Source organism: Nicotiana sylvestris, chromosome 1, assembly GCF_000393655.2.
Source record: "Nicotiana sylvestris chromosome 1, ASM39365v2, whole genome shotgun sequence".
In the NCBI taxonomy this organism is placed as follows: Eukaryota; Viridiplantae; Streptophyta; class Magnoliopsida; order Solanales; family Solanaceae; genus Nicotiana; species Nicotiana sylvestris.
Window position 1 is genome coordinate 178,205,392 of NC_091057.1, and position 24,663 is coordinate 178,230,054.

Genomic DNA, 24,663 nt, shown 5'->3' on the forward strand with positions numbered 1-24,663 from the left:
TTTGTCTTGCACTGATTTCTACGGGAAGCGTAAAGACATTGACTTCAAGACCACAAAGGCATACATTGAGAAACCAGTTACAAGACCCTCTCAACATACAGTGGATGGTTGTGGAGATTCCATAGCAAAAGGAAGGATCACTGTAAAAAAAACTATTCTCTCTTTCTAGATGTTTAATTATTTTTTCTTATAATCATTTGTTAAATAATTAAATTATTTTGCCTTATGCAGTGATTGTGGTGTATTTGTGGTTGCTTTTATGGAGTATGTTAGCCTTGGAGATTTGTCAATCCCTTCAGAAGACCTTTCGGATATCGACCAACACCGTAGACGCTATGGAGCTCTATTATGGAACTATGCTACAAAGAAGCAAGAAGATGGGTCAATCAGTGAAAGTGAGGTTACATGCAGGCTAGCAAGGAGGAAGGGTGCTCCTGCTTTGAATGAGAAGACTAGAGTCCGGAGAAAGAAAAAATAGTGTCCTGTTTTCCTAGTTTAGTTGATGTCAATTTGTAGTTGAAGGAGAATACACTACTTTATGAACAAAATTTTAAGTTTTTTATTGCAGCATACCTTTTTATTTTGTTATTTTATCTTTCATTATTAGTTGTTCACTTGAATATAAATTGGTTGTTTACAACACTATATCTTCATTATATTAAACATGAGTATTTTGATGTTAGAATATAATTTGCCTACAAATAATCTTCACAATATTTACATTTTGGAAACACTCAATGTAGATATTGTATATAATTTTGTAGTTGTATATGCTCATAATTTTTATGAAATACCTTCAAGTTGTAGGTAATGTCTGTATATAACTGTCAGTTGAAGTTAAATTACACAACAAACAGAAGAAATAAATACTCCAATCATAGAAATATATTATCCACAATTTATCTACAAATCATCTACAAATTATTACCAAGACTACAATTTAACTACTTTTAACCTATATTTTACCTACAATCTGAAAACACTTTACATTAAAGTTACTTTTTTAATATTAGTTGTATTGTAGATAATAAATATTAAAATTTAATTACACTATATCAAAGACAAATTTAGATGCATGACACAATACATAAAAGAATATTAAACACACATAAATAAATTGTAGTCTATTTCATAATGATCTTTAAAAACTTAAACGATTACACAAAAAATCTGCTAACTTTAACTCACTAACAATTAGTTTGAATAACTATTCTAACTACATGATATTCATTTCTTCTTGGGCGCATTCTTGCAAGATCTTTTGTTATGCCCTTCACCTCCATAATTTTCACATGACACCTTGTACTTCTTTGACTTTATTGCATCATATGTTTTATATCTTTCCTTTTGAGGTCTCCCTGGCTGCCTTTTATCTCCCGTCGGTGGATGAAGAGGATTTACTGGTATTTCATACGTACGCAGAAGGCTCTCCCTTGTGTAATACGGAGAGCAATGGTTTTCATATGTTTCATTCATGTGCCTTAATGCTGCCAAAGCATGCACACATGGAAGTTCTTCAAGTTAGAATTGGCCACAACTACATTTTTTGTTTTCTAGACACACAATGTACCGCTTCACACCATGTAACACAGTATGTATATGATCTGTTGAAGCCCTCACCTACAATTACAGAACAAACAGAAAAAATATTATCTCAATCATAAAAATAGATTATCTACAGCTTATCTACAAATTATCTACAAATATTCTACACCTTTTCTATAACCTACAATTATCTACAATTTGACTACAATTTATCTACAATCTGGAAACACTGCATATTAAGTAATTTATTTTTTCTGCACCAAATAAACAGATCTTACTATAAGCTTCTGAGATAATGTTCTGTTGTTCTCTAATTCTTTGTTGAATTTGGACCCAAGAAATGTGAAAGTATCCTTCGCCTTCAATAACTTCTCGTTGGTCTAACGTTCTAGCAGTGTCCGTATATACTCTAAAAGGTCAAATATCGACAACTCTCTTGCATATTTGGTTACAGCGTTCAACGACTCTGCAATATTTGATGTCATTGTCCACGTTCTATTCACTGTTGCATGTACTCTTAACCATATATGATAGCCAATATCATACAGGTAAGATTTCACACGCGGGTCTACCTCTTCAATCTTCGACATTCTTTCATTAAATTCATCCAGAGTGTATGACCGTGTTGTAGCAAAGTACAATTCATGTAATTGTAGATGACCTTTCTTGAATTTTGACCTTATATTTGTCCAAATATGCCACATCCAAGAGTAGTGTGGCATGGCCGGATAGAAAATTGATGTTGCCTTTAGTATACTCTCATTCCTATCTGAAACAACACACATTGAAGGTCTTTCACCATATGCCTGCTTGAATTGCTCAAAGAACCACTTCCAAGATGCGTCGTTTTCAGAATCAACCACAACATATGTCAAGGGCAAGATTGTACCTACATCATTAATTCATAAAATATTAATTGGCAGCTTTGAACATGTATATAAAAATATAAATACATAACAACTACAATATATCTTTATAATATAGACAATTTATCTACATTTTATGTAATAGCTAAAAATAACTACAAAATTACTACAATGTATCTACATTTTATAGACTGCCTACAAAATAACTGCAAATTTTTTACACTTTTTACCTACTTCATGCATGGTGCTTGCTGTCAGTATAATCCCCCTGTAGGCTGACTTTAAGAATGTCTCATCAACCACTACTACTGGCCTACAATGTTGCCAACCACTTATTGATGTACAAAGAGCAACAAATGCGTATAAGAAGCATTCATCTGCTGTCTTCTTTAATTTAACAACTGAACCAGGATAAGTCTCCTCAAGAATATAAAAATATTTGGGTAATTTGCTGTAGGAGTCAGCCGAATTCCCTCTCAAAAACCGTAAAGCCTTTTCCTTTGCTCTCCATACTTGCATGTAGCTTAGGTTCACTCCGTGTTCGGATAACATGTCAGTTTGTATGTCCTTTGGTGTGTAAACAGTCTTTGGATCACAATACTTTGGAATGACCATGCTACCAACTACAGCTGCAGTATGGTTCCGTTGTATGAATGTTTCGTCTATTAAGGAGCATGTGTGTTGTCGGTTGAAACTCCTTATCTTGAACATTGCGTATTCATTAATTGACATTGCTTTGAAGTGCCATTTACAGTTTTCACCAACGCATACAAGCCAATAGCTACAAAAAATACAATATTTAATATAGATTATAAATGTAGATGCAACAAAAGGACTGTTTTAACATAAAGTAACATAAACTACAATTTAACTACAATTTATCTACAATGTTTAAAAAACACATATCTTGAGTAAAACACTGCTTTTAATGATCTTTTCTCCACAAATATCTCCATACCTTCTATTACTAGATCTTTTAACTCTGAACTGGAACTTGTGCATCACAGAAAAGTGCTTCATTCCAGCAGCTACAGTTTGCTTGTCCTGATACACTTGTCCTTCTTCAATAGCAGTTTGCGTAGATTCTATTATTATTTCACTTTGATATTCCTCTATAGCTGGAGAGCATGGCATATCAAGTAACTTTAGGGATCCAGACGAACCTGCATCATAATAAAGATAAACAGTGTCATTATAATTTTGTAGAATCTTTGTAGATAATTTGTAGATACAGTGAAAATTTTGTATTCATCCATTTTAGGATGTCAGACATTGTAGTAAAATTGTACTATAACTGTTGCAATTTGTAGAAATTTGTGAAAACAATACTGCTTCGTACATAATTAAACTGATTTGTATTTTATTTGACTAGATTTTGTTCTAAACATAGATTATAGTTTTATTTGAAGACAACATTTTGAAATCAACAATTTCTAATCATAGATTGTAGTTTATTTTGTCGTATAAATGTAGTAACTTTGTAGATAATTTTGAAAATAACATTGCTTTATTCTTTCATTAAACTGATTTGTAGTTTAATTGTAGGTAAATGTAGTAATTTTGTAGATAATACCGTAAAACCATAATTCTATGCAATTTCGAACTATACAAACCTGCACTTGTGTTATCGTTGGTGATTGTCAATTCCATATTGAAATCTCGTACACTTATACATAACAGATATGAACCTAAGTTTTTATTCTCCTTTTTGATCTCCATATACACACGAACCCCCATATCATTCCTAATCTCCATTGGGGGCAATTATCATTCACCATGTATTTGATTTCTATAATTTTTCTGAAGTATCAATCGATAGTTGTTCTGCAATTGTAGAAATCAGAATAATGTAGCTTACATTCTCATCTACCACAATGGCATCAACTTCAAAATCTCTAAATCTGCCATAGTTATCCCAATTCTCATTCAATTGTAGCATGATTGCGATTTTGGACATGATTGCGTGTTGTTGCTGATGTATTATTCTAAATTTTTTCGTTTATTTGGATTTCTAGATTGAGAAAAAAAAAGATGAAGAACAGATATATGATCGCCAATTTGATTTCTGAAAACGACGAAGAATAGAATATAGCAATGTTGAGTTGTTGAATCTCGAAGATTTGAATTCTACAATTTGAATTGTTGAAGCTATTCGTAGTTTGTTGAAACTGTTCATACTTTTTTTTAAAATTTTTGAATTGTAGTTTAAGAGTAAATTACGCATATGCGAAATCTCCTTTCCGTTTCAAAACTTGAATTTAATGTAGAATCAATCAATCCCAAGATTCTTTCCTGATTTTTCGCGTGTTATTAAGGGAAGATTCTGCCCTATTAATTCCTAATAAACGAATGGTACAGAAATTGTAGGAAAAATGTGGACTAGGCAGGTAATTTAGATACTATGCACATATTTGGTAATAAAATTTTATATATGGTATACGAAGGAAAAAATCCCTAAAAAAATGGGTATAGGTTAAATGGGCTGTGCAATTTTTACATTATCATATTGTGAATGTTTTCCTTTATGGCCCTTTGGCAATTATTGTCATAGTACGCGGCACATAATGTCATTGTCAATCCATTTTCATCGACCAAAAAAAAATATCATTGTCGGTTCTATTACCTATAATAAATATAAATGTTATTTTTTACTTTAATTTAACAGCTGGTATGGTTCGTATGGAGTAAATATTTCACCACCTACCACCACTCGTACTCATCTTCTGCACACATAATGCGGTTAGGTCTTTATTTATTTAGTGTGATTATATATTGGTATGTTTGAGCAATGTTATCAACTACTCTGCCATAGACGTCAATATATTATCATATATCGTGACTTCCGATGCAGAGTTCGCTTACTTAATAACTTTTGTTAGATTCAATATTTGTCTAGTGAAATTCATAGAATATATTTTAATTATTAATTTAGAATACAATAACTTAAAAAAACTAAAATTTCAAATTCATAAGTTTTAAATCCTCTCTCAAAACTTAGCACCGCTATTATCATTCAATATTAACATGTTCAATAGCTTTCTGGCTATCTTCTTACACTCCTTACTTTTCAGGTGATATCACTTGACCTTATGGACAGTTATTTCTGATAACACTGTATTGAGAAAAATTAAGTTCATATATGGAAGTTATTATAAGATGACACGTCATGACATGTGGACCAGTTAAAGGAGAATAGGTGGCAAAAAATAATCAAAGAGACACGAGCTTCAACAGACACGGGCAAATATTCAGAAAGATAGACGCTCGAATCTCTTTATGATTAAAGAGAATGAATTTGATAGTAAATGAGGTTTAGATACGTATTATTGGGCATTAAATACGAAAAACGTTAAGAAATATGTAATGAATCAAATATGATTACCAATTATAATGTTACATTAAAGGTCATTAAATGTCATTAATTGTCAATAATAGCTCGTTATGGTAGAAACAAAATGTATTACCTAGAGATAACTATAAAAGCAGAAGACTGATCATTTGTAAGGACACGAAATACTATTGAAATATATTGATTTACTTTGCATTATATTCAGCTACTATTTATCAATTATTCTTATTTCTATTTGATTATCAGTAACCCGAGTTCTTCTAAAATAAGCTTTGACCGAAATCCCAATTTTTGGTAAAATAAATTGGTTCGGTTACCGGGAATCTGATAATCGTTTGCTTTCTTAATCAATTCTTTCATAAAAAAACTTACCATGTCAAATAACAACGACAACAACCAACAAGATCCTCAAAATCAGGAGAATGATACGGGTGACAGGACCCCACTTCCCTCACCGTGTAATTCACAACGTTAGTCACGAGAAGGAACTCCATATGTCTCTAAAACAAACAACGGGATTGCGAACCAAAACGGATTTGAGGCAAATCAAAATACTGGAGTTGCGAATGAACAAGCACTCGATGATGCTATGAAGAATCTAATTGCTCAACAAGTCAGTAACGTTCTCCGAGCTTTTATCAGCCAGTTGCCAGTTGCGTCACCAACACCAACTCCGAATCAGAATACTTTGCAAAACCAAATTCTGGGCTCGTTAATTCAGGCACTGGTGGAACTCCCAGCGAGTCTCGTGATGGAGAACCAGGTAACATAGTTAATTCTGATTTGCAAAATTTAGTTCTAACCTTGCAGAAGCAGCTCAAGGAGCAAAGCGATCGCATAGAGCAAATACCGGGAGTACCACCTGTAATCAAAGGAATAGATATGGATAAATACTCACAACAACTATGGAAGCCTAGTGCTGCTCAGTTGACGATCCCGAAGAAGTTCAAGATGCCTGATATTCCAAAGTATGATGGCACAACTAATCCACGAGACCACGTGACTGCATTCACAACTGGTGTGAAATGCAACGATTTAACCAAATAGGAAATTGAGTCAGTATTGGTCAAGAAATTCGGTGAAACACTCACCAAGGGAGCATTAACATGGTATTCTCTCTTACCCGAAAATTCAATAAATTTTTTTTCTGAGCTTTCATATTCATTTATCAAAGCACATTCGGGGGCTCAAAAAGTTGAAAAAAGAATGGAAGACATTTTCAAAATCAAGCAAGAAGATTCAGAGTTGCTTAGAGAGTTCGTGGATAGGTTCCAACATGAAAGAATGATGTTACCACGCGTACCTGATAACTGGGCAGCTATGGCTTTTGCCAGTAATTTGAATGAGAAAATCTCAAAAGCCACGAGACGACTCAAATAAAGTCTGCGGGAATTTCCAGCAACAACCTGGAATGATGTTTACAATAGATACAACATGAAGCTAATGATAGAAGAATATACTATCTCCCGATCTCAGAAAGAGGAGAAGATGAATTCGAGACGAGCAGAAACCGAAAAAAGGTCCGATAAAAATAGATATGACCCATACATGGGCCCAGCAGGAAAAGACTCACGATCAAAGTAGGATAATTCAAGGTTTGATCATAGATTGAGGAATAGAGAGTCAGGTTCATCATCTAGATTTGGAAACGATCGAAACACGCGAGAGACGCGAGATGATGATAGGAAATTGAAGGCAAGATTTGGCGGTTATAGTTTTAATGTAAGCACTTCAGAGATAGTGGACGTATTAAGAAGCATGGGTGATAAGGTGCGGTGGCCAAAAAAATGAGGTCAAATCCGAACAGGCGCAATCCTGATCACTCGTGTGAATTTCACAACGATCATGGTCATAAAACGGCAGATTGTAGATTGTTGCAAGGTGAAGTTGACCATCTATTAAAGCAAGGGTATCTTACTGAATTATTTAGTGAAAAAGGTAAGCAAGCACACATGAAGAACATGCAAGAGCCCCTTAAACCTCCTTCTCCGAAAAGGACCATTAATGTTATAAGTGGGGGCGAGGAAATCAACGGTGTGACATATACGGCGGCCAATAAAGTTTTTAAAGTTACAATTACCCAACGGGAAGCGGGTCCGACATGTCTTGGAGGAAGAAATTATTACATTTGATGATGCAAATGGGGACGACATATTAACTCCTCACAACGATGCACTAGTAATCTCTCTACTTGTACATGATACTAATGTGAAACGAGTTTTAATTGAACCAGGTAGTTCCGTGAACCTTATTTTGCTAAGAGTACTAAACGAGATGCAAGCTGAAGATAAGCTAGTACCTAAGGCACATACTTTGTCTGGATTCGACAATTCAAGCGTTGTGACAAAAGGTGAGGTAACACTTACAACCTTCGTAGAAGGGGTTGTCAAAATTTCAGGTTGTGGAGATGGAAATGGCTTACAATATGATTCTCGAGAGACCTTGGATTCACGAGATGGATGTTGTTCCATCTACCTTACATCAAGTTGTTAAATTCCCATCACCATGGGGAATACGTCAAATATGTGGGGATCAACAGACTTCCAGGAGCATCAATTTTGTAGCAGATTGAAGTACGAAAAACGAAGAAAAGTAGCAATTACAGAATCCAGTTGAGGATACCACGACACAAGCCTCAACTGAACAAGGACGAACAGATGTAGACTCAAGGCCCGATTCCATTCAAGAACCAGAAGAAAATGAAAATATCAAAACAACAATTGAAGAACTAGAGGCTGTAGAGTTATTTGCACAATGGCCTGAAAGGAAATTATACATTGGGGCCAACTTAAGCCACGACACGACATGTAAGTTGATTAAATTTTTAAAAACTAACGTGGATTGTTTTGCCTGGTCCCATTTTGATATGACAGGAATACCCCTGGAAGTAATGACTCACAAGTTTAATGAAGATCCATCGTATCCGCCTGTCAAGCAAAAGAAGAGAAAGCAGGGGACTTTCAAAAATCAGGTGATTCAAGATGAGGTGCAAAAACTATTAAAAATTGGACCTATCCGAGAGGTAAAGTATCCTGATTGGTTAGCCAATACTGTAGTGGTACCAAAAAAATGGCAAATGGCGAGTTTATGTAGATTACAACGACCTTAACAAAGCATGTCCTAAAGATTCTTTTCCATTACCACACATAGATCAACTGATTGATGCTACTGCAGGACATGAATTGTTAAGCTTTTTAGATGCGTATTCAGGGTACAATCAGATCAAAATAGATCCCCTAGATAAAGAAAAAACTTCATTTATAACAGACAGGGGGACTTATTGTTATAAAATGATGCTCTTTGGTCTCAAAAATGCTGGTGCCACGTATCAAAGATTGGTGACTAAAATGTTCCAAGAACATTTAGGAAAAACTATGGAAGTCTACATAGATGATATGCTTGTCAAATCTCATCAATTAGGAGATCATATATCACATTTGTCTGATACATTTTAGATCTTACGAAAATTCAATATGAAGCTAAATCCCGAGAAATGTGCATTCGGCGTTTCATTAGGTAAGTTTTTGGGTTTTCTTATTTCTAACCATGGTATTGAAGTGAATCTCGCACAGATTAAAGTCATTGAAGAAATTCTTGACATGCTTACAAATAAGAAAGAGGTGCAGAGACTAACGGGAAGAATTGCAGCCTTGGGAAGATTTATTTTCAAGTCATCAGAAAAATGTTTTAAATTCTTTTCGGCTCTTAAAAAGCAAGACCAGTTCGAATGGTCCAAAGAATGTCAACAAGCGCTCAAAAATCTAAAGGCATACCTGTCAAATCCACTGTTGCTCGCAAAACCGAAGGTCGGGGATAGGTTACTTATTTATTTAGTTGTTTCAGAAGTAGCGGTGAGTGCTATTTTAGTTCATGAAGACCAAGGTAAACAGTCTCTAATTTATTATGTTAGCAAATTATTATTAGATACGGAGACGCAATATCCTCAATTAGAAAAGCTTGAACTTGCACTAATCATGGCATCTAGAAAACTAAGGCCTTATTTTCAATGCCACCCTATTTCTATAGTAACTACTTATCCATTGAGTATGAGTTATATGTTAGCCAAGTGGGACATAGAATTGAGTGAATACGACATCGCATATCAACCTAGAACCGCAATAAAATCTCAGGTGTTAGCAGATTTTTTGGCTGATTTTAGCCGTAGGATACAATTAGAAGCTGAAAAGGAACTACAAGTGTTTAATGGGTCTAATCCGGTAATTTGAACCTTATTTACTGATGGCTCATATAAAGTGAAGGGGCAGGTTTAGGAATTGTTTTGGTACCACCTACGGGTGAAACCATTCGACAAGCCATAAAATGTCATCCTATGACTAACAATGAGGCAGAATATGAAGCTGTGATTACAGGTTTAGAACTGGCATGTGAACTTAGCATTAATTAGATCGTAATCAAAAGTGATTCGCAGCTCGTAGTTAATCAAATTCTAGGGACTTATACAGCCAGGGAAGCACGAATGCAGCAATACTTAGAGAAGGTACGAGATTTGCTTAGGCAATTCCAAGCCTGGAAAGTTACGCCGATACCAATAGAGGAAAATGTTGAGGTAGACGCCCTAGCCAATCTCGCATCTGCGGTAGACGTGACGAGCAACCAAAATGCTTCTGTAATTCATTTATTTCATTCAGTACTCGAACCAGACAAAAATGAGGTAAATTTTAATAACTTAACCTGGGATTGGAGGAACGAGATCGTCAATTTTTTGCAGTATGGAACCGTCCCTGAAGACAAGAAAAAGGCTCACGCGCTTCGTAAAAAGGCTGGTCGGTACTGTTTAAAGTAAGACAATCTTTATCGAAAGATGTTCGGTGGTCCCTTAGCAAGATGCCTCGGGCCTTCTCAAAAGGAATATGTGATGAGAGAAATACACAAGGGGCACAAATCACGCAGGAGGAAGATCACTGGTAAGAACCATGATTAGAGCAGGCTATTATTGGCCCAAAATGGAAGAAGAAGCGGAAAATTTCATGGCTAAATGTGATAAGTTCCAAAGATACGGTAACAACATGCATAGACCTGCGGAGTTACTACATCCGGTAATTGCACCGTAGCCTTTTATGAAATGGGGGATGGACATCGTGGGTCCACTACCACAAGCAAAAGGTAAGGTAAATTTCCTGCTTGTACTCACTGTCTACTTTACTAAATGGATAGAAGCAGGAGCATTTAAACAGGTACGAGAAAATAAAGTCAGGGATTTCATTTAGCAAAATATCATATGTCGATTCGGTGTACCAAAGGAAATCGTGTGTGATAATGACCCGAAATTTATAGGTGCACAAATCACAATTTTTTTTAAGTTGGCAGATTAAAAGGATTACCTCAACGCCTTACCATCCGGTAGGTAATGGACAAGCTGAATCAACAAATAAAGTCATTATCAACAATTTGAAGAAACGATTGGAAGAATCCAAAGGCAATTGGCCAGAATTTCTACCTGGTGTTTTATGGGCATACTGCACCATAGCAAAAACAAGCACGGGTGAAACACCATTATCATTGGTGTACGGAGCTGAAGCCTTAATACCAATTGAGATAGGGGAGCCAAGCACCAGGTACACGCAAGCGTCAGAGGAATCCAATAAAGATGAAATGCGTATAAACCTTGATTTACTTGAAGGAAAAAAGGAAGCTGCATTAATAAGAATGACAGTACAAAAACAAGTCATAGAATGATACTATAATCGGAAAGCTCGCCTAAGATACTTCAAGATTGGGGACTTCGTACTCAATAAAGTTTTTCAATCCACGAAAGCGGCTAATGCGGGAAAATTAAGTCCAACCTGGGAAGGACCTTACAAGATTCACGGTATCGCGGGAAAATGAGCATACGAGCTGGAAATAATGGATGACAAGATATTACCTTCACATTGGAATACCGTTCACCTAAAGAGATACTATTTCTAAGGAGTACCCATGGCCAGTTATCCTCATTTTATAATTTTATTTTTGAATTGTTAAAATTTTACTAACGATTTTAGATGATAGGCAAAAAGCTAACCCACACTAAATGATAAATCATGACCTGCAAGGCATGTGGAAGAAAATAAATTTCCGGTCTAGGGTTACAACTATTATGATAGAAATTAAGACGGGTTAAGCAGTCTTTATCTATAATCGTATCTCCGAGTCCCATATGTTTTAATCATTTTCAGGAAAAGGACCAAATAAGAGAAATAATCAAGTGCTCGAGACTTCATACTTCAGAGCTGAAACACTTGGGGGACTATAATATATATAGGCATATGTATAATGAAGGCAGAGAAGATTGGGAAATAATCAATGTTCAAGCCTGAAAAGTTTACTCAATGAATGAGTCAAGTGCAGAGCAAAGTTACGAACCAAAGCCAAAGAAAACCTTATCATAGTTAGGTTAAAGGCAATGTACTAAAACAGGTTATAAATAAAAACCTCGTGTTTTATTTCTTTTTTGAAATTTGTTGTAAAGAAAACAGTTACGAAAAAGTTATAGAAGTTATTTAAATACATGTAAGGTGTTATTTAAAACTTGACAAAGTTCAAATACAAAATTATCAAAGTTATTTCAAGAAACATGTGTATTCTTATTTCTTTTGCCGTACATTTATACCATTATGAAGTTGAGACGTCTTCCTCATTAAGTGTCGAATATAAAAGGGCCGTCTTTTATAAAATGCATGATTGATTTAAACATTCATAAAGTTAAGAAAGCATTTTATAAAATAAAAGTGCAAATTTAAAACTTGATAGAAGTTCAAAATAACTACGAAAACTTCTTAATATTAAAAAGTTTAGACTAAGTATGAACTTAGTCATAAACTAAGAGTCACTTATACAAAATGCCCCGAAAAAGGTCTGGAGACTTGATGTTTTCAACAAACCCTCAAATGGGACCAAGGGTTGTAACCACATTCCACCAAAAAAAAGAAGGGAGTCTCATATCATAAACTTGTCACTGAGGAGTTGAAGAAAGAACCAAAGCAGGATCATCAACAACAGTAGGCTTAAGTTGACTTGAAGGAATTGGAACATTCACCGTACCCATATCATCTTCAATATTTCCAGAAGTTTCAGCCACGGGAGAGGGAAAGTCTTGGCTCTGCTGAGTCTTTTCAATAGTTTCTCTTGTTTTAGCTAACCCAGCTTCCAAGTTAAAGTTCTCTTGGCTAACTTCCACAAGGGTATCATGGCGAGTATTTAAAAACGCCCAACTCATTTCAATTGCGGTCTTGTCCTCAAGAATCCCGTAATCTTTCTCCCATTCAGCAATTTCACTTTTAAGCTTCTCATTCTCAGCCAAGGCAGAATCGTAAGAAGTTTGAAGAGAAGCACGTGAACTTTCTAAGGAATGCATATTATCAGAAGACCCCCTGAGGTCTTCTTGAGTCTGAGTCTGAGTCTGAGTTTGCACAAGTTCACCGGCATACACTTCTTTTTCATTTAAGAGAGCCTTCAACTCTCTGATTTCTTCACTAGCCTTGGAGAGTTGCTTGGAAAAAGATGTCTTAAGGAGATTCTTGTCTTTACCAGCTTGGCTTGAGGAAGCTTTTTCAACCGCCAACTCTGAAGTTAAAACCCTTACCTGCTGCTCTAAGGTGCACTTGCTCTCTTCTAACACTTCCATATCAATTTGAAGGCTTTCATATTGTTCTCTCCAGTTGTCTGCTTCAACTTGATACTCATGTATTAATTGCTCCTTGTGAGAAACCATCTTCATCATTTTTGTACCAACGAGGTTGATCTAAAAAGAAAAACGAAAAGAGAAAAAAGGTAAGAACCTTAATAAAAGGGGAATAGTAAATCATTAAAAGGAATACCTTTAATGATGATTGTATTATGTCGTTCATCCAAGTCAAAGAGTTGTTGCTCTCAAGCTTGGCTCTCTCGATTGGTCCAATCAGGGGTTTCAACCACATATCAGCCCCACCTGATTTTCTCAAAAGATTACCATCGACAGGGACCTCGATGATAACCTGTTTCATAGCTTCACTTCCACTTGAGGAACCAACCTCAGTGTGTTGAACAGTTGTAGAAGGAACTGTGGAAGGAGTCAAAACAGCCTGAGGCAGAGCAGCAACAGCAACAGTTGATCACAGCCTACTCCGCACCATTAAAAAGTAACGAGAGAGGATCGCAATAGCTTTTACCCGATTTTGGGTCGGGATCGATTTCCACAGAGAACTAGAAAGGTAGTTGAGTATCTATTTAGGTTGGGATTGCGTATTGGTTCCAAATTTCACTTCTATTCATTTTTGGGTTTACTTAATAATTCTACTATTATCAAACTACAAATTATAATTGCAACTAGATTAAGCTAAAAGTAAAATGCTACAAGTTGTTCAAATATTCTAAAAGACACTATGGCGACTTTCACCTAGGTGGCCAATTGACGGGTAATTGCATCTAAGACACGATTGACATGATTGTGGAATATGTTATAACCGTTGCTCGATATTACCCACTCTCACACCTCTCGGTAGAAAGAATGATTTTGCCCAATTGACTTTCTCAAGACCAACTGGGTATGCATATTTGCTCAAGCAACTAGAGTTCAAGTCGGGTATTACTCTCTCGAGGTTTAACCTTTTAATTGGGACTATCAATTCTCTTGAGTACATCCCAATTCCTTGTTGGATCAATTTCGGAGACTTAGGCTCTCTTTCTCAAGAAGAACCCAAGTCAACTTAGCACAAACTAGTGTTTGCAACCACTAATTCAATAATTAAACCATGAAATTAACCCAAATAGCAAACACCCATAGTCAATCTAGCCCTAAATTGCAACACCCATCAATTGCCCATACTAGGGTCTAGCTAATGGGTCTAGCTACTCATACTTTAAGAGAAAAATAGAGAAATAGATGAAGATGAACATATATTAATTAATTGCTAAGCTAAATACAAAGATTCAATGATAAAAAGTAAGTAAAAATGCCTAAAATGGCTACAAGATATGTTCCCACGAGCGCAACAACTATTCTAAAATGTCTGATACCCTAAAAATGGAAAAAAATTCTATTTATACTAAGCTGGAAAAACTGGACAAAAATGCCCCGCTCTTAAACTTTAAAACTTGACTCACTGAACTCAGGTTCCGCGGACCGCACAGAATGGACTGCGGCCGCGGAGGCTTCTAGTGCGGTCCGCACAAACTGGACCGCGGACCGCACAGGCTTGAAAGCTCCAACTTCACCCTCTCTGAACCTCGGATCTGCGGACCGCACAGAATGGTAGTGCGGCCGCATTGCCTTCAGTGCGGACCGCACAAAACCTTCTGTGGCCGCACTGCCTTAATACCTGAAATACTAGCTCTCTGAATCTCCCTAGTGTGGACCGCACAAAGTGTAGTGCGACCGCACTAGGCCTGTTTTTCCTGAGTTTGTCTTGTCTTTGGTACTTGTGCAAGTTTCACTCCTTTTGAGATGATCTTTGATATCTTGTCACTTTGTTGATCAAACCTTCAATCAAGCACAACTTATGAGTCTTTTGGGACTATTTTGTATGAATTTATAATCAAAGCGTAAGCAAGAAGGAGTATAAAATGCGTTAAAATCCCTAGTTATCAACAGTCACAACAGGTAGAGAAGATGTCATAGGGACAGACATGGAAAAAGAGGCAAGGGGCACTTCGTCAGAAATTGGACCCAAATTTTCATTATCAAACCCACGAGCAAAACGTTGATCAACAACATCAGGAACAACAACGGGAGTATCATCATCAGAAATCACCAGCGAGTCTTCAACAGGCTCGGTGGAAGGAATAGAACGAGGGGGAGTGCTTCATCATCTGAAATAATGCGTCTTCTAGCCCGTGGCTTTTTTATCAAAGAATCCCCGTCTTGTTCTTCCTTCTCTTCAGAGTCTTGATCAACAGTAGCTTTCCTTTTCGGTGAAGAACCCAAAATTATCTCTTGTGCTCTTTTCGAAGAAATTCTGGAAGCTACGAATGCATCAACACTTATGCCTCGAATAGGAAACCCTGACAACAAGAAGGGTCAAAGTAATTTCTAAAGAAAGAAGTATCTAGAAATGCAAAGAATATAAGGGAAAGAAGCACTTACCGTGAGTTTTCACTTTCCAACCAAACCGATGAGAAAGGTTTTTTCAGGACCTACCATCCATCAGAGCAACATTTAATAGCTTTCCTACCATTCATCTTAAACAATGCGTCTTCTAGCCCATGGCTTTTTTATCAAAGAATCCCCGTCTTGTTCGTCCTCCTCTTCAGAGTCTTGATCAACAGTAGCTTTCCTTTTCCATCAGAGCAACATTTAATAGCTTTCCTACCCAACCACGGAAGTTGTGAATTTCATCAACAACTCCATGGTTGCTGAAAAAGAAGAGAAAATTAAAATAATGACCATCAGAATTGAGAAAAAGGTATGAGAAAGTTATTAAGAAGAAAACTCACGTGCAAAATTCCACTTCTCAGGAAAGGAAACATTCTCTTTACCCACTAAACTAACTGTGGGGGTAGCAACAAACCTGGTGTACCAACCACGGTCTTTATCGTCTTTTGGACTTACCATAACTCTTTTGCTTCTTTCCACTAAAGAAAAGATCCCTTGGCGAAAGAGTTTGGGAGAATAAAGATAGATTAAATGAAAAAATGTAAAAGGCATACCAGCATTGGCCAAATGCCTCAAGCAAGCAACATCCCTCCACATGATGGGGCCAATTTGTCCTAAGCAAACATTGAAAAAGCGATAGAATTCGAGGATAACAGGGTCAATAGCAGGTTTGAAATCCAATGTGAAAGGGTATGTATAACCAAAAGAAAATCCAATTAAATAAGAAGTGATTCTTTGGTTTGCATTGGGGATTATAATGGGGAAGTCATGACTCCAATGACAATCTCTACGAACTACAGAAATCAGGCCTTCAGTAATTTGAGTCGGGTAGATGTCAGCACGATCTAAGGAACATAGTTGGTTTCTGATGGATTCTCTATCATTGTAGAAAGATAGTTCTGCAGGAACAATTTCATCCACTAAAGTTTCACGAAGAGGTTCAGTGGGTTCTTTAGTCCTAGATAAAGATCTTTAAGAAAGTGAACCCCTGGTTCTAGAAGGTGGAGTAGAATTCGATGAAGGAATAGAGGAGCCTCGTAATGAAGAAGACCCTAAACTACGGAGCCTTCCCCCTCTTCTACTTCTAACAGGAGCAAGAGGAAGGTTGTCAACAATGGGGACTCTCCGAGGGTTAGGGTTTGAAGAAGACATTGTAGTACGAAGAAGAAAAAAATTAGAATTGAATACTCTAATTTTTTGTGAAAAAGAAAAAGGTAAAAAGTTATATTTATAGTCAGAAGCAACCGTCAAAGAAAACTGTACAATGATAGAAACATCATAATGAGAACTGTCGTTTCGTAATTGGTGAAGCCGAAAAAAGCCTTAAAAGACACTGGAAGATTGTAGAATCAATCAGGAGACGCCACGTGTCACATACATTAAATGGAAGTGACAGATGAAGCACCAGTTCTAGGGAAGAATTAATGGCGGCAAATATTCCCACTTTAATGAGATCCACTTCCCAAATATTCTATTGATGAATAAATGGCAAGTGGGGGGGACTATCTGTATTGGGAAAAATTAAGATCATATATGGAAGTTATTATAAGATGACACGTCATGACACGTGAACTAGTCAAAGGAGGATAGGTGGCAAAGAATAATCAAAGAGGCACAAGCTTCAACATGCACATGCAGATATTCAGAAAGATAGACGCTCGAATCTCTTTATGATTAAAGAGAATGAATTTGATAGTAACTGAGGTTTAGATACATATTATTGGGCATTAAATACGGAAAACGTTAAGGAATCTGTAATGAATCAAATATGATTACCAATTGTAACGTTACATTAAAGGCCATTAAATGTCATTAATTGTCAATAATAGCTCTGCCATGGTAGAAACAAAATGTATTACCTAGAGATAGCTATAAAAGGAGAAGACTAATTATTTTGTAAGGACACGAAATACTATTGAAATATATTGATTTACTTTGCATTATATTCAGCTACTATTTATCAATTATTCTTATTTCTATTTGATTATCAGTAACCGAGAGCTTTGACCGAAATCCCAATTTTTGGTTAAACAAACACATCATCATAAGTGGAAACTGTTGAAGTTTGGCAAAACCTTTTGTCCCACATCGGTGGGAAAAGAAGGGTTGGGGGGATTTTTCCCCTATAAAAGAAGGCTTAATGTTTAGGATTTAAACACACCTCTCATTTGTCTTCTCATCTGTTTAAGGCATTTGTATCTTTTCTCTTTAGTATTATTTCACTTGTATTTTTGGAGTGAAATAAAATATTGGCTGTGTCCGAGGAGTAGGCAAAATTAGCCGAACCTCGTAAATTCTGGTGTTCCCTTTATTGTTGCTTTATTGCCTTATTTATTATTTGGTGGCTGTCATAATTTTTGGTATAGTAGTTGTGACTTATTCACACAATATACATTTGGCTTCCGCAACAATTGGTATCAGAGCCAAGGTACTGTCTAAGTATGCTCTGTGGTTGCAGCATACTCTGATCTTCCACATCAGAAAAGATTTATCTTGGTAACTGAGTCAAGGTTCTGTCTTAGTATGCTCTGTGGTTGCAGCTTAGTCTGATCTTCTACATCAGAAAAGAAATAATCTTGATTTGTGTCGTTAGCTATTAAATAATATTTGTGTCAAATATGGGAGACAATAAACAAGAAGAATCTACATCAAGTGTCAACAATACGTCATCATTGGCATCTTCGCTTATGACAAGAATTGTGTCAAATGCGAAATTTGCGGTAGAAATTTTTGACGGGTCCGGACATTTTGGGATGTGGCAAGGCGAGGTTCTAGATGTCCTTTTTCAACAAGGGCTAGATCTGGCCATTGAAGAAAAGAAACCAGATGTTATTGGAGAAGAAGATTGGAGAATTATCAACCGTGTTGCTTGCGGTACCATTCGATCCTACCTTGCTAGAGAGCAGAAATATCCATACACAAAGGAAACTTCTGCAAGTAAATTATGGAAAGCACTGGAGGATAAATTTTTGAAGAAAAACAGTCAAAATAAATTGTACATGAAGAAGAGACTGTTTCACTTCACCTATGTTCCTGGTACCACGATGAATGAACATATCACCAGTTTCAATAAGTTGGTCACAGATTTGCAAAATATGGATACAACTTATGATGATGGTGACTTGGCCTTGATGTTGTTGGCGTCACTTCCTGATGAGTACGAGCACCTTGAAACTACTCTACTCCATGGAAATGACGAAGTTTCTCTCAGAGAAGTTTGTTCGGCTTTGTACAGCTATGAACAAAGAAAGCGAGAAAAACAGAAGGGCGGAGAAGGAGAAGCACTATTTGTGAGGGGTCGTCCTCAAAGTCAAACGAGGACAAAGAAGGGAAGATCCAAGTCAAGATCCAGACCCAGCAAAGATGAATGTGCCTTTTGTCGAGAAAAAGGGCACTGGAAGAAAGACTGTCCGAAGTTGAAGAATAAGGCCAAATATAATAATGGAAAGGCCATTATGGATTCAAATGTAGCTGATTGTGATGATTCAGACTTCTCATTAGTTACAATAGAGTCATTAACATCATCAGACATATGGTTGATGGACTCGGCTTGTAGCCATCATATGTGTCCCAACAGGGACTGGTTTGTGGAATTTCAAGAAGGAGAATATGGAGTCATCCACACAGCGGATAACAACCCTCTTACCTCATATGGCATTGGTTCAATACGATTAAGGAACCATGATGGAATGATCAGAACATTAACAGATGTTCGATATGTACCGGATTTGAAGAAGAATCTCATCTCTGTGGGAGCCCTGGAATCAAAAGGGTTCAAAATCATTGCAGAAAATGGAGTGATGAGAGTATGCTCCGGTGCACTAGTGGTAATGAAGGCTAATCGGAAGAATAATAATATGTACCGCTATCGTGACAGTACAGTTATTGGGACAGCGACAGTGACATCCAGTGACGACAAAGAGGCAGAAGCAACCAAGCTATGGCACATGCGCTTGGGACATGCTGGAGGAAAATCCTTGAAAACTCTATCAGATCAAGGATTGTTAAAAGGAGTCAAGGCTTGCAACTTGGAGTTTTGTGAGCATTGTGTTAAAGGGAAACAGACAAGGGTTAAATTTGGTACAGCGATCCATAATACTAAAGGCATTTTGGATTATGTACACTCTGATGTTTGGGGTCCTTCCAAAACACCTTCATTGGGTGGGAAGCACTATTTTGTAACCTTTGTTGATGATTTTTCCCGAAGAGTATGGGTGTATACAATGAAGAGCAAAGATGAAGTGTTGGGAATTTTTCTCAAATGGAAGACGATGGTGGAGAATCAAACAGGCAAGAGGATCAAGTGTATTCGCACAGACAATGGAGGTGAATACAAAAATGATCATTTCAATAAGGTCTGTGAAAATGATGGCATCGTCCGACACTTCACTGTTAGACATACACCACAACAGAATGGAGTGGCAGAACGTATGAACCGGACCTTGCTGGAGAAGGTACGGTGTATGTTGTCCAATGCTGGCTTGGGCAAAGAATTTTGGGCTGAGGCAATTACATATGCATGCCACCTCATTAATCGTCTACCATCTGCTGCTATTGATGGCAAGACACCATTTGAAAAATGGTATGGAAAACCTGCTGTAGATTATAACTCTTTGCACGTGTTTGGCTCAACTGCATATTATCATGTGACGGAGTCAAAATTGGATCCAAGGGCAAAGAAGGCTATTTTTATGGGAATTACTTCTGGAGTCAAAGGATATCGCTTATGGTGTCCTATGACAAAGAAAGTAATATTCAGCAGAGATGTTACCTTTGATGAATCTGCTATGGTAAATAAGGTAACAGAAGACACCAAACAAAATAAAGGTGTTTCTAAGCAGGTGGAGTTTGAGGGAAAATTTATTTTTCCTACACAAGAAACAGAGGAGGAAACAAATGAAGATTACCCTCTGGAAGGAGAGCCAGTAGAGGAGATTCCAACTCAGGAACCTCAACAACAACTTGAATCAATAGCAACCAGCAGGCCAAAAAGAACAATAACGAAACCTGTTCGTCTCATAGAGACGGTTGCTTGTGCAACCTCAATTGTAGCTGATGATGTTCCTACTACTTATAAAGACGTTGTCCAAAGTTCAGAAGAAGATAAGTGGAGGATTGCCATGAATGATGAAATACAGTCCCTTCATCAGAATCATACATGGAGATTGGCCAATCTCCCGAAGGGAAAGAAAGCAATTGGGTGCAAATGGGTATTTGCAAAGAAGGAAGGATTTCCTAACCAAGTAGATGTTCGCTACAAAGCAAGATTGGTGGCCAAAGGATATGCTCAAAAGGAGGGAATTGATTACAATGAAGTGTTTTCTCCAGTTGTAAAACATTCCTCCATTAGAATTATGTTGGCTTTGGTAGCACAATTGGATTTGGAACTAGTTCAGATGGATGTAAAAACTGCGTTTTTACATGGAAACTTGGAGGAGGAAATCTACATGACTCAGCCAGAAGGATTCAAAGTTGCTGGAAAAGAAAATATGGTGTGCAAACTTGAAAAATCGTTGTACGGATTGAAACAATCTTCTAGACAATGGTACAAGCGATTTGACGAGTTTATGTTGCGGCAAGGGTACAAGAGAAGCAAATACGATCATTGTGTGTATTTGCACAAGCTTAAAGATGGTTCCTTTGTATATCTTCTCCTATATGTTGATGATATGTTGATAGCTTCCAAGAATTCGGAAGAAATTGATAAGTTGAAGATTCAACTGAAGAAGGAGTTCGAGATGAAGGATTTGGGTGAGGCAAAGAAAATTCTTGGCATGGAGATAATTAGAGATAGACGTTCAAAGAAACTCTGTTTATCTCAAAAGGAATATTTGAAGAGAGTACTTCAACGTTTTGGCATAGATGACAAGACTAAGCCAGTTAGTACTCCACTTGCTTCCCATTTTAAGCTAAGTACTACTATGTCGCCAATGGATGAAGCTGAACGAGAGTATATGTCAAAGGTACCATACGCAAATGCTGTTGGTAGCTTGATGTATGCAATGGTTTGCACAAGGCCTGACATTTCACAAGCTGTTGGAGTTATTAGCAGATATATGCACAATCCAGGGAAGGAGCATTGGCAAGCTGTGAAGTGGATTCTACGGTATATTCATAATACTGTAGATGTCGGGTTAGTTTTTGAGCAGGAAGACAATCAGTCTGTAGTTGGATATTGTGACTCAGATTTTGCGGGTGATCTGGACAAACGAAGATCAACTACTGGTTATGTGTTTACTTTTGCAAAGGCACCAGTTAGTTGGAAGTCTACTTTGCAGTCAACAGTTGCTTTGTCTACAACAGAGGCAGAGTACATGGCTATTACAGAGGCTGTGAAGGAGGCAATTTGGCTTCAAGGATTGCTAAAGGAGCTTGGTGTTGAACAAAAAGGTATCACAATTTTTTGTGATAGTCAAAGTGTTATTCAATTAGCGAAGAACCAAGTTTATCATGCAAGGACGAAGCATATTGATGTTCGGTATCATTTCGTACGAGAAATCATAGAAGAAGGAGGAGTCACAGTGAAGAAAATTCATACTACGGAGAATCCTGCTGATATGCTAACAAAGGTGGTGACTGCGATCAAGTTTCAACATTGTTTGGATTTGATCAACATTGTTGAACACTGAAGATTGAAGATGAAGACACAACCAAAATTTGTTATTGAGAGAAAATTGAAGATGTGGAATTTTGCCAAGGTGGAGATTTGTTGAAATTGGCAAAATGTTTGTCCCACATCGGTGGGAAAACAAAAGTTGGGGGGATTTTCCCCCTATAAAAGAAGGCTTAATGTTTAGGATTTAAACACACCTCTCATTTGTCTTCTTATCTGTTTAAGGCATTTGTATCTTTTCTCTTTAGTATTATTTCACTTGTATTTTTGGAGTGAAATAAAATATTGGTTGTGTCCGAGGAGTAGGCAAAATTAGCCGAATCTCGTAAATTCTGGTGTTCCCTTTATTGTTGCTTTATTGTCTTATTTATTATTTGGTGGCTGTCATAATTTTTGGTATAATAGTTGTGACTTATTCACACTATATACATTTGGCTTCCGCAACAAAAACAACTGTAAACTCTAATTACTTAAAACTAACCAACACAGGCCAGTATATGCACAATAATACACTTCATGATACAGACGTGAATTTAACTGAATCTATTGCTTTAACTTGATTTATGTATACATAAGCAAAAAAGATTAAATGCAAATACGACTAAACTCATGCTAAATTCACTAACTTTAGATCCTAAATTCACTTGTTGCGAAGAATCATCATAAACCAAGAAGTCGACCACCGATTTCATCAAGATCTTGGCTTTCTCGGAGGTTTGGTTATATAAATGGAAGACATGATCCTCCCCTTCTATCTCCTTTATCCCAACTTCACCTTTCCACCCACTTTTCTTCAGGTTCTCGTAGTAAGTCCAAGCCCTGTCCCTCAAAAAATCTTTACCTGCAGTACAAACTAAAACCTTGGAGCAATTCAACTTCGACAGCAACCTAGGATGAGCTGCTGGATTGAATCTTGGATCATAAATCCCAGTGGTTTTTGGGCATAAATAAGTCCAAAGTGAATCGGGCTTATCATTACCGAAATAAGGATCAATTAGTGCCATTCCAATTAGGGTAGGGGAAAAATGACTTTCCTCACTTGCACGAACCATCATGTTATGAGCAATATTAGCTCCGGCGCTATCACCAGCCAAATAAACTCGTGAAAAATCAGCATGTTCTTTGAGCCATGGATCTGTCCCTTGCTCAACCCATTTCATTACAGCCCATGAATCATCATAACACGCTGGGATTGTGTACTCTGGTGCTAATCTGTACTCAATGGATACAGCAACTGTATTACTCTCAGCAGTTAGCTTGTGAAGGTAACTATCATACATGGGAGAAGAAGCTGACCCAGTACAGAATCCGCCCCCGTGGATGTATACAAGCAGAGGAAATTTCTGGTTTTTTCCACTGATTTTGGGAAGGTAAAGACGCGCTGATACATTTTGTTCTGGCAAAATGGTTACATCTTTGGATTGGACTCCTGTTTCGGGATTGAATGATGGAGGGACAAACTTGGCCTCTTGATATCTGTGAATAGTTCCATCAGTATCAACCCTAAAAAATGGATAGAAGTTCTGAGCTTTCTCCGCAAGGGTCGAATCGATATATAGGCAAATAATCAGAAATGATAAAGGAAAACGAAGATGAGTGAAATTTTGTGCCATTGTGTTATTAAAGGAGACGAGTGAATGGGCCGTCCAATTGCAGTAGATTTTATTGAACTTTTTTATGACCCAAATGAGGACCAATATTAAATGTGTGTGTGTGATGGAATAATGACGTGGCAGATTTGATACCACATATCATTTAAGGAAAAAATAAATGAAATATCTAATGAAATAGTTTTTAATTATTATAACTAATTCGTTTTAAAAACATGTCATATAAAATGGAATGGCTATTGATAAAGGTTCCAAGTTGTTGTGTGAGGTAAGGAGGGTGCAGGTTGCCACTAGCCAATAGCGCATGCTCTTCACTAGATCTGAAACTTTTCTTATTAAAAATTGGAGTAAATTGCACCTTTATCTCAGAAGATTTGTTTAAGATATCAAACATTCCTTTTAATAGTAATCTTACCCATTATACTTTTTTCTCTTCGGCCGATTCAAATATCATCATTAAAGCTTCTAGCTAATACCATAATAACCTTCACGGTCAGTCGGTCACGATCCAAGGCGTGATGACGCCTAACATCGTTGTTAGGCAAATCAACATTGATTAACTATTAATTTCCCGTTTTAGATAAATTTGTAAACAATAGCTATTTCCCTAT

At 36.9% G+C, this 24,663-nt stretch overlaps 2 protein-coding genes across 2 annotated transcripts; both read right to left on the bottom strand.

Annotated features, from left to right (window-relative positions):
• Positions 1 to 1,227: 1,227 nt before the first annotated feature.
• On the bottom strand, positions 1,228 to 7,393 carry LOC138877336 (uncharacterized). Its single transcript, XM_070156939.1, has 7 exons — positions 7,334 to 7,393; positions 7,064 to 7,166; positions 3,370 to 3,574; positions 2,642 to 3,192; positions 1,998 to 2,434; positions 1,542 to 1,620; positions 1,228 to 1,487 (listed from the first exon to the last, which is right to left on the bottom strand). Exons 1-7 carry the CDS (start codon positions 7,391 to 7,393, stop codon positions 1,228 to 1,230), a joined length of 1,695 nt encoding a protein of 564 aa, XP_070013040.1.
• A 15,569-nt stretch (positions 7,394 to 22,962) lies between these two features.
• LOC104247696 (2-hydroxyisoflavanone dehydratase-like) lies at positions 22,963 to 24,105 on the bottom strand. The gene has a single exon (XM_009803773.2). It carries the CDS (start codon positions 24,053 to 24,055, stop codon positions 22,994 to 22,996), a length of 1,062 nt encoding a protein of 353 aa, XP_009802075.1. The 5' UTR covers positions 24,056 to 24,105; the 3' UTR covers positions 22,963 to 22,993.
• Positions 24,106 to 24,663: the final 558 nt, after the last annotated feature.